Source organism: Pecten maximus, chromosome 16 (assembly GCF_902652985.1).
Source record: "Pecten maximus chromosome 16, xPecMax1.1, whole genome shotgun sequence".
Taxonomy (NCBI): Eukaryota; Metazoa; Mollusca; class Bivalvia; order Pectinida; family Pectinidae; genus Pecten; species Pecten maximus.
The window spans coordinates 26,235,924-26,248,463 of NC_047030.1; the positions used below are offsets into that span (position 1 = coordinate 26,235,924).

The 12,540-nt window shown below is 36.3% G+C and overlaps 1 protein-coding gene across 1 annotated transcript; it reads right to left on the reverse strand.

The window, feature by feature from the left end:
* Nucleotides 1–803: 803 nt before the first annotated feature.
* Nucleotides 804–10,003, reverse strand: LOC117345193 (protein SCO1 homolog, mitochondrial-like). Its single transcript, XM_033908202.1, has 7 exons — nucleotides 9,798–10,003; nucleotides 8,622–8,726; nucleotides 8,236–8,329; nucleotides 6,713–6,910; nucleotides 3,895–3,987; nucleotides 2,393–2,508; nucleotides 804–1,572 (listed from the first exon to the last, which is right to left on the reverse strand). Exons 1-7 carry the CDS (start codon nucleotides 9,885–9,887, stop codon nucleotides 1,435–1,437), a joined length of 834 nt encoding a protein of 277 aa, XP_033764093.1. The 5' UTR covers nucleotides 9,888–10,003; the 3' UTR covers nucleotides 804–1,434.
* Between the last annotated feature and the right edge of the window lie 2,537 nt (nucleotides 10,004–12,540).

A 12,540-nucleotide genomic window follows, 5' to 3' on the forward strand; every position in this document is an offset into this window, starting at 1 on the left:
CAGCTTATATGGCATCTGCATAAGTTACCTAGATTAAATTCAATGCTGCATTAGAAGCATGTGGGTTATACTAGTACATGCAATTGGGCCTCTTGTCTTAGAGTATATATACATGTATATCACTCGTTTTTCTTATCAGCAAAATAAAACTGATATTGGTTTCAATTGACAAAGCGATATTTATTGAAAAAAATGATGGGTTCGAATTCCAACAGTGGGCTAAAATCTTTAAAAGACAACTTTATAAAAACCAAGGGATCCAGAGACCTGGTATTTGGCCAACATTATGTTTGGATGGGATTAACCTAGCTATATGCTTTTTGTATTTTATAGCCCACTCTTATATTTGAATAAAGGGGTAATCAGCTTGGCATCCGCAATAATGACCTAGATCAACATAAAATTGCATTAAAATCACAATGTGATGAATGTTTCATGACTGAGAAGTAATTGTAAGAAATGTAGCCCAAAACCAGATCTCTTTGGCTCTTGGTTATTAAGAAAAAAATGCTTAAATATTTCAGCCTATTTAAACCCAGTGACCTTGAATGTAGCTCAAGGTCATTCATTTGAACACACTTGATGTCACCTCAGCATGTTACAGGCCCAATATCAGGTGTCTTGGCCATTGGTTACTGAAAAGCTGTTTAAACTGAAAAGTTGACGCCAGAGGTCCCGTCTGACAGTCGGACCAATAACTGAATCAAGAGATAAATTCACTTGCCTTTCAGACTGATAAGTATCCTTGTTGTACACCTATCACTGCATAAATCAAGACTTCAAAGATGAACATGAGACATCAATAAGGTTATATATCCATTTTATTATCAAACTGAATGTAATTCATAAATACATGTACTTTAATCATATCACATACATCTCAATATAGAACCTTTTCTTGCTCCTTGTGATTGGCTGAGAGGTCTCGTAGATGAGTTCGTTGGTTCAAAAACTGACATGTTGATCTCCATGTAGTAATACCAGTCAGGGTTAGAAAAATTCCAGGTCTGAACACCTGAGCCAGAATTCTATAGGTTCAAATATGTACTCTGTATTTCCTTGAATTTTTTTTTTGTGGAAAAGCGACTCACTGAATATAAATATTATCACATCTACAGTATCAATATTATTATTAATTATAGGCTACTGCATGTAGAGTGTTCCATCTCTACCTTCATACGGTACATGTAAAATGATTCTTCACAGGAAAAATAGTTGTACATTTGGCAAAACACACCACCAGCTATTTTAAGAATTGAATCTATATGTACTTAATGAATGTTTTCAATACATTATACGAGTCTTTCCTTGCCACTGAGAAGTTTAATCATTATTATGTTGATTGGTGCAGTCATTTCACACAACACATATACTATAAGGTCATTTGTGTTGATTGATTATTTTTTTCAGTGATGAAGCACACACACAAATATATTAAGATTTATTAGATTCCTTCTTATCCATTCTCAATGTCATGTTCTGAATCATCTTATCAAAGGTCGACCTTTTACTGAAATGGTCCGCGTATAATCCGTCAGGCGTCATGAGGTAGGTGAGAAGAGTGTGATCCACCTGTCGAACAGAAATACAGATAAACTTTACATTATAGCTAAGCAATCACAGCACTAAATAAGACCCTTCACCCCTTGTGTAATTAATGTATATTGTACTGCAGTGTATCGTAGAGGAACGGAAATTAAACTTTGATTACATTGTCAACAAATCCACATATTTACCACACATTTTGTATAAACAATAAATTATACTGTATTTGTCTGCAGATAAGTCTCTGTTCACACATAAATCCCCTTCTTTTTTTTTTAAATAGTCAGCAAAAAGTGGTACACAAAAATTAAATGAGCCCTCCCCAAGCCTTGATACTATAAAACATTAATTTTGCTTCTATCACTTAACAAGAGGCCTAGAGGGACTGCATTGCTCCCCTGGATATTTCAGCCCCTCCAGCTCCAAATGGAGGCACGACATCTGTTTATACATTATTGGATCTTCTTTGAACAATAATGCTCCAGACCAAATCACATCAAAATCCATCCAGTAATTTAGGACTAGTAGCAATTTAAATGATTTACTCAGTTTTTTCCCATATTGTGCCCCACTCTGGCCCTGGGGGAGTCATAGTTTCCATTTATGCTGTATCGGATCTCCTTTGCCCAATAATGTTCTAGACCAAATTTCATCCAAATTCCTTCAGTTGTTTATTGACAAGTAGTGAGTTAAAGAAAATGTTGACTGATGATGGATGGCTGCTTGATGCTGCAACATGGCATAAGCTCAAAGTGAGAAAAGTCAGGTGAGCTAAAAAATCTATTTTTTATTGAAAAGGATTGGTTCTCCTGAATCTAGATTTTGAGTTATATTTATCAAACTTTACCAGGTAGTCTCCTGTTTCATCCTCTTCTCCATACTTGAAATAAACATGGAATTTTTCATATATACTCTGCAGCTGTTCTCGAGTTCCTGTCAATCCAAGGAGCTCAGGTGTAAACTCTGCAATACATTATAAAATTGTTATTTTTGACTCTGTTTACCTGACAATAAGCCGATGCCTGGTGATAAGCCTGTCCATACTGCAGTCCGGTAAAAACTAGCTCATCAATGTTATTCTACTGTCCTGCAGGTCTATCCCTACGTTGGGTCAAAGTCAAAATTATCTGCTGAATTTTATTGATATTAACTAGCCAGGTAGTTAGAACCGACTCAATCAAAATTGTCAACAATGAATTGAAGATATGCATAAGAAATGATTTGTTAATGATAAATAATGGATGGATATGCAGATATGATATAGATAGTTCATGTTAACTGTGTTTGTTGTCCTGCTAAAGAATATAAATTTAACATCTGCATGTATTTCACATAAAATTGGTCCATTCCTCAACCTGAGTTTGCTCTACAATCAAATTACCGTAAAAGTTTGGCGTACCTCGATATATATAGGGGCTATAAACAGAAGCCTAAACAATGGTTTAGAATTTAAACATAATTTTTACCAAAGTTGAGCGAGACTCAGCCAAGACATTCCCCTTACTGTAACAGCATAAAGAACTACACATAAACTAAGCCCCTCTTTTTGAATCACTATGCACTTCAGGAAAAACCTTGCAGGGCTCAAAGTGGATATTTTTAACAGGTGGCCTATTTGACTACCAATTAAGTCATAAAATCCAGGCGCCAATTGGAAAATGTTAGTCGCCCGGCCAAGTTGTCTTACATTCAAAAACAAAATCTTTTAATTCTTTAGTTAAGTGTAAAATCTCTCTTTATCTTTTTCAATTGTGAACGTTATGTTAGAATTGACACCAACTTTTAAAAGATTAACCAAATCGCATATTTTCACAATTTTTTAGTGGCCATGCAGGCTACTTATAGGTCAATAAATGGTCGCCAATGGTGAATTTAAGGTGCCATGGCCACTAAAATAGGCGCCACTTTGAGCCCTGCCTAGTGAAGGAAAGCTGTGTCAAACAAATTGGCAAAATGACCAGAGAACCACCGGAACTCTCTTACAATGAAACGGCCTTTAATTATAATGTCAGGCACCATTAAAACAGCATCCAAAATTTATTTCAGTACAATACTACAACATAGGAATTATTTGAAAATACTCTAAAAAATTTCAAGATGGCACCCTCATTCTTAGGATTACCAGGGTACTTTAAATTTGTCATGCAGGGGCCAAACTGTTCTTTGACCTATCATAAACCTTTTTTTACCACAGGGTCACTTTAGCACCACAGAGGTCATAATGAACCTTGGCCAATTAAAAGACACATACTTATCATTTTATATTGTACTTAAAAAGAATTTCTCAATCTTTATATTGTACAACGATATGTCCTATAAATAGACAAGTGTTTTAGATTTTTTACTCACCTTCACAATATTTCTTCATAATTTCTTTGGTGTCCCTTTCTGGGTCAATTGTCACAAACAAAGGCTTTACTCTGGGACCATTAGGCTGTTTATCTTCAAGAAATATAGATATTTTTAATTTATATACAGTATGTAGTAAACAAATTAACAGCAATCCTAGAATATTGTATATTTTCACATACAATGTATCTCTCGTATAAGATGTATCGCCATCAAGTATTATTTAAACCTTAAAGACATCTAGGTTTAATGTAAAAACTTAATTTTATGTTGTATTTGTACAAGTCAGTCTTATTGATAACCAAATAGAGAATATGATGTTATTTAAATATCATTTTTTTCATAAATGTGCCAGATTTTCACATACACATGTATATATATGTATCAGTATGTTTAGAAATACGTTCTTAAATCATCCATAGAAGTTATTTGTTTTACAAATTCTAAGTCATATGTTTGTAGGTATCTATAGCTGTTTCAACTAGAAACCATTCTCTTCTTTTCAGACAAGAAAATGTTGATACTGCCCATGGGCCCAATACCTCAACATGGTCAGAGTCTGCTTGATTTGTCCCTAGTATAAGTGTTGAAGACCTGGTCAATCTGACAAGACCTAGACTGATTGATCCAGTAATAAAAACCAGTATACATATGGAGTTCGACACCGGACCAAGGGAACACCTAGCCACGCCCATGTCCGTCCCAGGGAGATGTCTTCTGGATGTACCGGATAGATAGGATAAGACTCACCTGAGGGGGATACAGGCACCAGAAGCACATGACTTCTGGCCCCTTATGTCAACTTAATACAGCAACTGCCGTGATAGTAGGCGTAAAAACCGTAAACCAAACCAAACAATTCAGCATAACTTATTATGTTTCTCTTCTAAATAACCCAATAGGATAAACAACACAAATACAACAACTGTATTTCACAGCGACATAGGCACTGACTGATGTCACAGGGACATAGGCACTGACTGATGTCACAGGGACATAGGCACTGACTGATGTCACAGGGACATAGGCACTGACTGATGTCACGGGGACATAGGTACTGACTGATGTCACGGGGACATAGGCACTGACTGATGTCACAGGGACATAGGCACTGACTGATGTCACAGCGACATAGGCACTGACTGATGTCACGGGGACATAGGCACTGACTGATGTCATGGGGACATAGGCATTGACTGATGTCACAGGGACATAGGCACTGACTGATGTCACAGGGACATAGGTACTGACTGATGGCACAGCGACATAGGTACTGACTGATGTCACAGGGACATAGGCACTGACTGATGGCACAGCGACATAGGCACTGACTGATGTCACGGGGACATAGGTACTGACTGATGTCACAGGGACATAGGCACTGACTGGTGTCACGGGGACATAGGCACTGACTGTTGTCACGGGGACATAGGCACTGACTGATGTATCACAGGGACATAGGCACTGACTGATGTCATGGGGACATAGGCACTGACTGATGTCACAGTGACATAGGCACTGACTGATGTCACAGGGACATAGGCACTGAATGATGGCACAGCGACATAGGCACTGACTGATGTCACAGGGACATAGGCACTGAATGATATCACAGGGACATAGGCACTGACTGATGTCACAGCGACATAGGTACTGACTGATGTCACAGGGACATAGGCACTGACTGATATGTCACAGCGACATAGGCACTGACTGATGTCACAGGGACATAGGTACTGACTGATGTCACAGGGACATAGGCACTGACTGATGTCACAGCGACATAGGCACTGACTGATGTCATAGCAACATAGGCACTGACGACTGATGTCACAGGGACATAGGCTTTGACTGATGGCACAGGGACATAGGCACTGACTGATGTATCACAGGGACATAGGCACTGACTGATGTATGTCACAGGGACATAGGCACTGACTGATGTCACAGGGACATAGGTACTGACTGATGTCACAGGGACATAGGCACTGACTGATGTCACAGGGACATAGGCACTGACTGATGTCACAGCGACATAGGCACTGACTGATGTCACAGGGACATAGGTACTGACTGATGTCACAGGGACATAGGTACTGACTGATGTCACAGGGACATAGGCACTGACTGATGTCACAGGGACATAGGCACTGACTGATGTCACAGGGACATAGGCACTGACTGATGTCACAGGGACATAGGTACTGACTGATGTCACAGGGACATAGGCACTGACTGATGTCACAGCGACATAGGCACTGACTGATGTCACAGCGACATAGGCACTGACTGATGTCACAGGGACATAGGCACTGACTGATGTCACAGCGACATAGGCACTGACTGATGTCACAGCGACATAGGCACTGACTGATGAGTTTATTAAGAAAACACCATAAATATCCAAAACAATGACAAAAATACATATTTCGCACACATCATACCAATTCCTCACCTAACCTATCTTTATTAAAAAAAAAAATTATGTATGCTCACTATTACCTGTGTTGACTGAATGACACATATAAATTACACCTAAGCCCATTGGCATGTGGAAATACTGAAAGTGCCACCTATTGGTGTATTTCCTACCAAAGAGAAAATAATTACATCCTAATTCCTACCATCAACCGGTTGAAATTATATTGTCTAGTTCCTTACAATTGATTGACACTTAGCCATTAACAAATTAGGTCACCCATTAGAGCCTCCACTTACAACGAATTGAGCAGTGTATACCTATGAAATGTACTTTAATTCAATACTTACTGAAATGATCCACTACCTTGGCACACAGAAACTTTAATTAAATACTTACTGAAATGATCCACAACCTTGGCAATCTTCTCCAGCTCATCGGGACATATATCTGGACAGTGGGTGAAGCCAAAATATACCAGTAACCATTTACCACGGAATTCTTTGTCTGTTCTTTCAACTTCGTTGTGGTCTGTTAAAGTCCATGCTCCGCCAATTTGAGGACTACCAACATTTCCATATGTAGCCATGATTTTTTCTACAAAAAATAACAAAGACCAACACAATTTTAAATTTGCAGACTTCACATTGATGTTATAATCATGAAGTGCCTACAGATGTTACACATACATAGCATATTTTGATTGGTGCATTTTACAGAAGTGAGACCTGCTATCGATGAAGTATCACAATTTATTACATTATTGTATTTGGAATGAAAATAAAAACAAACAGATACTGTACATGTTGAAATATTGAAGTTACAACTTGGGACCTTTCTCCAGATACTACCTGCACCAAGACTTTCACTAATCTGAAAACTTTGACCAAATACACACGACAGCAAATTTCTAATTTAGCACATGGATTACATTTTGTATGAATGAAGCTTAAGATTCACTTTTGGACTGGCCATTCCAGGGTATTAGGCCTAAATTGTTTAATTTGGTTCATCAGTAATTAGTTAAGAATTAAGTGTTAGAAAGATACGACACTAATTGACACCCCAATGGCTTTACAAATGAGAAATAAAAATAATAATCTTGGAAGAACATCGTCAAATTATTATTACACATATTGAGTTTCCTAGAGAGATCAGTCAAAAACTGAGGGAAGAGATATATACTGAGGGAAGAGATATCCACAGAGGGGAGAGATATCCACAGAGGGGAGAGATATCCACTGAAGGAAGATGTATCCATCAAGGGGAGATATATCAACTGAAGGAAAAGATATCCACTGAGGGAAGAGATATCCCATGAGGGAAGATGTATCCACTGAGGGAAGAGATATCCCATGAGGGAAGATGTATCCACTGAGGGAAGAGATATCCCATGAGGGAAGATGTATCCACTGAGGGAAGAGATATCCCATGAGGGAAGATGTATCCATTGTTGGAAGACATATCCATTGAGGGAAGAGATATCTATTGAGGGAAGAGATATCCATTGAGGGAAGAGATATCTATTGAGGGAAGAGATATCCATTGAGGGAAGATGTATCCACTGAAGGATCAGATAGGCCATCACACAAAACATGTGCATAAAGTGACATGCTACCATAGCAACCAAAATTTCTGCACTCACATTTGTGCACAGTTTCATTGAAATTGGTTAACTGACGTGTTTCAAGAAGTCTAGACATGACTTGGAGAAACAAGAAACATGTCATTAATAACATGTTTTATGAATGTTCTGTATAAAGATTTGTTCAATCTAGTTTATTTCAATGATGTAGTAGGGAGTGAGCCACAGACTTTATTTTGAAGTAAGAAAAAAAACGTGATTATTACTCAGTAAAATATGGTATACATGTATATCACTGAGACTGCCTTTTATAATGTACATGTATTAATAAATTTACCTTTCTTCCATCTCCTATCAAAATATTCATAGCCAGCATACAATCCACCACAGCAAACTGTCATCACTGCAAAAAGTTTCCAACTCATAGGTTTCTGTGAAGAAACATATATTAACAATAGATAAAAGAAAAAACAAATACTACAATTATGATTACAAATTACATGTATATTTCTAAACACTCATTTTAGAAGATCGCTTTTTGAAAAGTTTGACCTTTGATTAATTTGCACTAATTCGTTTGATGATTTAAACACATTTATTTCTAAAAACATGTAAGTAATGCATATACATGTATGTAAAGTATATCAAAATTATTTTAGAACATTTACAATTCATAAAAACTGATGTTTCCTATGTACTCCCCCAATTACTAGTTATTATTACCTCTCTTTTCATCTCTCCTGCACATCGTAAGATGATTGTGGATTTTTTCTGGAGTTTCCTTTGGAGTAAGTGCTGTGGTGTTTGGTGTGACAACTTCTGTGGAACCTGCAAAGTCAGATTACATTTTGTTTCATTATTATTTTAAATAAATCTAAATTATTTTAAGATTAATATTACATGAGGAAACTCAATAATAGAATTTTTTCTGCATGATAGAATTGTATTCTTCCATATTGGACTGAATGAAGTCTCAGTATTTAAGGCACGTGTCTGATATTCTGTTATGGTTACCTGTTAGACTTTGATTTCAGGAATGATTATGAATATTGATGAAACTGGGGCTTTATATCTCTATATTGTAGTAAGAAAAACCATAGCTGGGCATGATGTACAAAAATAGATGTTCTCACAAATATATAAATGCACCATGGTCCCCTATTCTTCAAAGAATAATAAACAATGATATCACCGACGTATTTACTGTAATAATATATTGTAGAAATTTCACTGTAATCTGATAATGAATTTGGGAGATACTTATCAAGACAAAAATAATAAGTAAAGATGATCAGACAACATCCGTATGAAGATCTTCAACTGGTTTAATGGTTTACATGTTTCGGCATACTAGGTATGCCGTCCTCAGAACATTAAACCAGTTGAAGATCTTCCTACGGATGTTGTCTGGTCATCTTTACTTATTGTTTACACACTTTTTATGTACCGGAATCGTGTATTCCATTGGAATCCATCCTAGGGAGACTACCGAACGTATAGAACTATCTACACCGGACGTTGGATCTCATTGTCTCTGTATTATCAAGACAAATTAAAGATGTATATCCGTACAATTGTAGATGTTTAGTAAGCCTGATAGAGTTTCCTCTGGTCCACTGACACCAGACTTAAATTGGAGATTCTGACAGACATTTTTCTTATATATAAAAAAAAATGTATAGTGTTTCTATTTCAAATTGTCTTGCATTTGAGTAACTAGGTCTATCCATATATGTGGGGATATACCCAACCTTTTTAGCTTGTTAAATAAACCTGGGGCTGGGATATATTTTCACACAGCATCCTGAAAATATGTTTTGAATGCATGTTAAGCCCAACCGTGCTGCGTCAGTACAACACTGCTGACTACCTTGTAAACGAACAAAAAATCAAGCTTACGCAACGATGGAAACTGGACATGTTTCTGCTGCATGAGTACAAACATGGCACCCACAAAGCGCACACTTTCCGCGTTAAAAGCCGTTCCATGTTTGATAATCCGATGTTTGTGTGTGTATATACAGAGTTATAAACAATAGATTAATACGACAACTATTGACAGGTCATGGGCCCGGCGCAATTCCAATGGGCGCAGCCATTTTGAATCAGGGGACGTTACTCTAGATCTATACATGCACAAATGTAGGTCTCACACAACTAGTTATTTTAATATATGTTATTACCAATGACTCCATCCCCCTGAAACGCTCATTTGAAATTCAATCGTTGTAAATTTTATATCAAATTAAATTTTGAATATTTTCCTACTTGAAAAATGGTGTTATTGGATAGGTTTATTGGCATATAAGAGCACACCAATACTTGGGAGAGTGTAACCCTGATATTTACAGTGGACTATACCCCTACCTGGGGGAATTCCCGCCTTTTTACACCTGGAGGTTATGTCTTTTTATCTATACCGGGAGAATCTCAAGACCACATTCTTTATTCTCGTATATAGAAAGTACCCATGCCATTATGTTATTTACTCAGGAAATAGCTACAAACCATAGAAACACATTTTCTTCGGGGACTTGGTTCAGGCGAAACACCCGCTGATTGGCTGAATTAGTTGTGTGAAACCTGAATATAATAATGGTCTTTATTTATACTTGATAACATGTTGAGCTTAAAAACTCGTCTTACACATGGTCAAGATAAGTTATAGAATACACAGTATTTACAACATATAAAAGAATAATACTATAACATTAAACAAGGCACATATAATAATAATAAAAAAAAAACATAATTTCGGAGCTGTCATTAAATGTAAAGGATAAAAAATACAACCACAGCAGGATTACAGATTACTCCATAAAAAAGCCCTTGTTGCTTTCTTAGAAGATAAAAGCGTTGAACAGTTTCTCGCATTACTTGGTAAAAGATTCCATGTATGAACTCCCTGATATTTAAAAGACTTTTTGAAACTATTTGTATTATGAGATGGTAAGTAAAAAAACATTTGTAGTTGAGAATCTGGTAGACCTACAATGGACATCAGATATGCTAGTAAAATAATTTAAATTTTGTGGAGCTAAATTGTTAATTATCTTGTACATAAAAACAGACTGACTATATAAAATCCTTTTGCTAAAAGGCAGCCATCTTAGTAATTTAGATGGAGTTAAAAAGTCACAATTAAAAATAATTCTGGCTGCTCTCTTCTGAAGGCGCTCCAACTTAACAATATTCTTTTTTGTACTGTTGCCCCAGACAGTAGCACAGTAGTCAATATAAGGATTGACAGTTAAAAAAGGTAATACAGGATATCTGGTTAATAAATGGTCTTATCTTTTTCATTTGAAAAAAAAAGACTTTTCTACATACATTTGAGAACTGGTAATCCCAAGCCATACAATCATTAACTGATACTCCTAACAGCTTTTCATGTTTTATATTTTCAATATTTACATCGTTGATGACAACAGATAGTTCACCTTTTAACTTACATTTCCTCTGTGAGGTAGAAACAAGCATAGCTTTGGTTTTGTCAGTATTAATACACATTTTGTTAACATCACACCATGATGAGACTGACTTGGCATCCTCATTGAGGTTTTTATTTACATCATCAATAGATTTCGCATGGGCCCCAATAGAGATCCCGGCCTGAGGGACCCCAACTGAAAGAGGGAAGAATCACTTAGAGTATTCTTAATATGTAGAACTTGAAATCTCCCGCTCAAATAGCTATTTAAACTGTACTGTTCTGGATGAACATCCATACAATTCAAGTTTTGAAAGCAAAAGTTGATGATTAACAAGATCGAGAGCCTTACGGAAATCAAAAACTTATAAAAAATGAACATGTATGTGTTTTTCTAATCACTTGGATAAAACAGGCAATATCGAGATCGGTCTGTAATTAGACAACAATTCTTTTTTACCCTTATTAAGAAGAGGGCATACTTTTGCATATTTCCAGTTTTGAGGAAAACAACTTGTATCAATACAAACATTAAGCAGTTTACAGACAACTGGAGCAATAGCCTTAGCACAATATTTCAGAAATGTTGCGCTAATATTATCAAGCCCAGTGGCTTTGTTGACATCTAAGTTTAATAAGAAACTTTTCAGTAAAAGGAATGTCAACTTTTGGTATGTCAAAAACTTTATCTTCCAATTTGCTTTCGGTGAATAATTTAAGCATCTGAAGATTCATTATCACCAACTTCTCTTACATATTGGCTTGCTATATTGGTAAAATACTTGTTAAAACAATTTCCTATTTCATTTTCATCAGATATATCATTGCCATCTAGATCTTTTATAAAACTTGGCACACTAGAAGACTTATTTGGACATAATTTCTTATAATTATTCCAGAAGGTTTTGGAATCTTTACACTGATCTATGCATATCTTATCATGGCAGTCACTTTATTTCTCCACTTACGATAAAGATCAAGATGGCCCTCACGTTTATGTTTGTTTCGAATTTGAATACTTAAAGTAATATCATCATGCCACCATTCTGGAATTCTATAAGAGGTGAGGGTTATATTGTAGAAGTCTACCAATATTAATAGCATATCAGTTTGCTATTGTGAGACATCGACACTATATTAAAACGAAACAAGGGGTAAAGCCGTATAAGATAATATGTTATTCATTGATAAGTAGCACTGCATTATTACTTG

What these genes read in the sequence shown, in the direction of transcription:
- LOC117345193 (XM_033908202.1), bottom strand. Translation starts at nt 9,887, where the DNA reads ATGGAACGGCTTTTAACGCGGAAAGTGTGCGCTTTGTGGGTGCCATGT. An exon ending in TGTCCAGTTTCCATCGTTGC is followed by an intron (nt 8,727 to 9,797) that starts GTAAGCTTGATT and finishes CTGACTTTGCAG; the next exon opens with GTTCCACAGAAGTTGTCACA. An exon ending in TGATAGGAGATGGAAGAAAG is followed by an intron (nt 6,911 to 8,235) that starts GTAAATTTATTA and finishes TATTTTTTGTAG; the next exon opens with AAAAAATCATGGCTACATAT.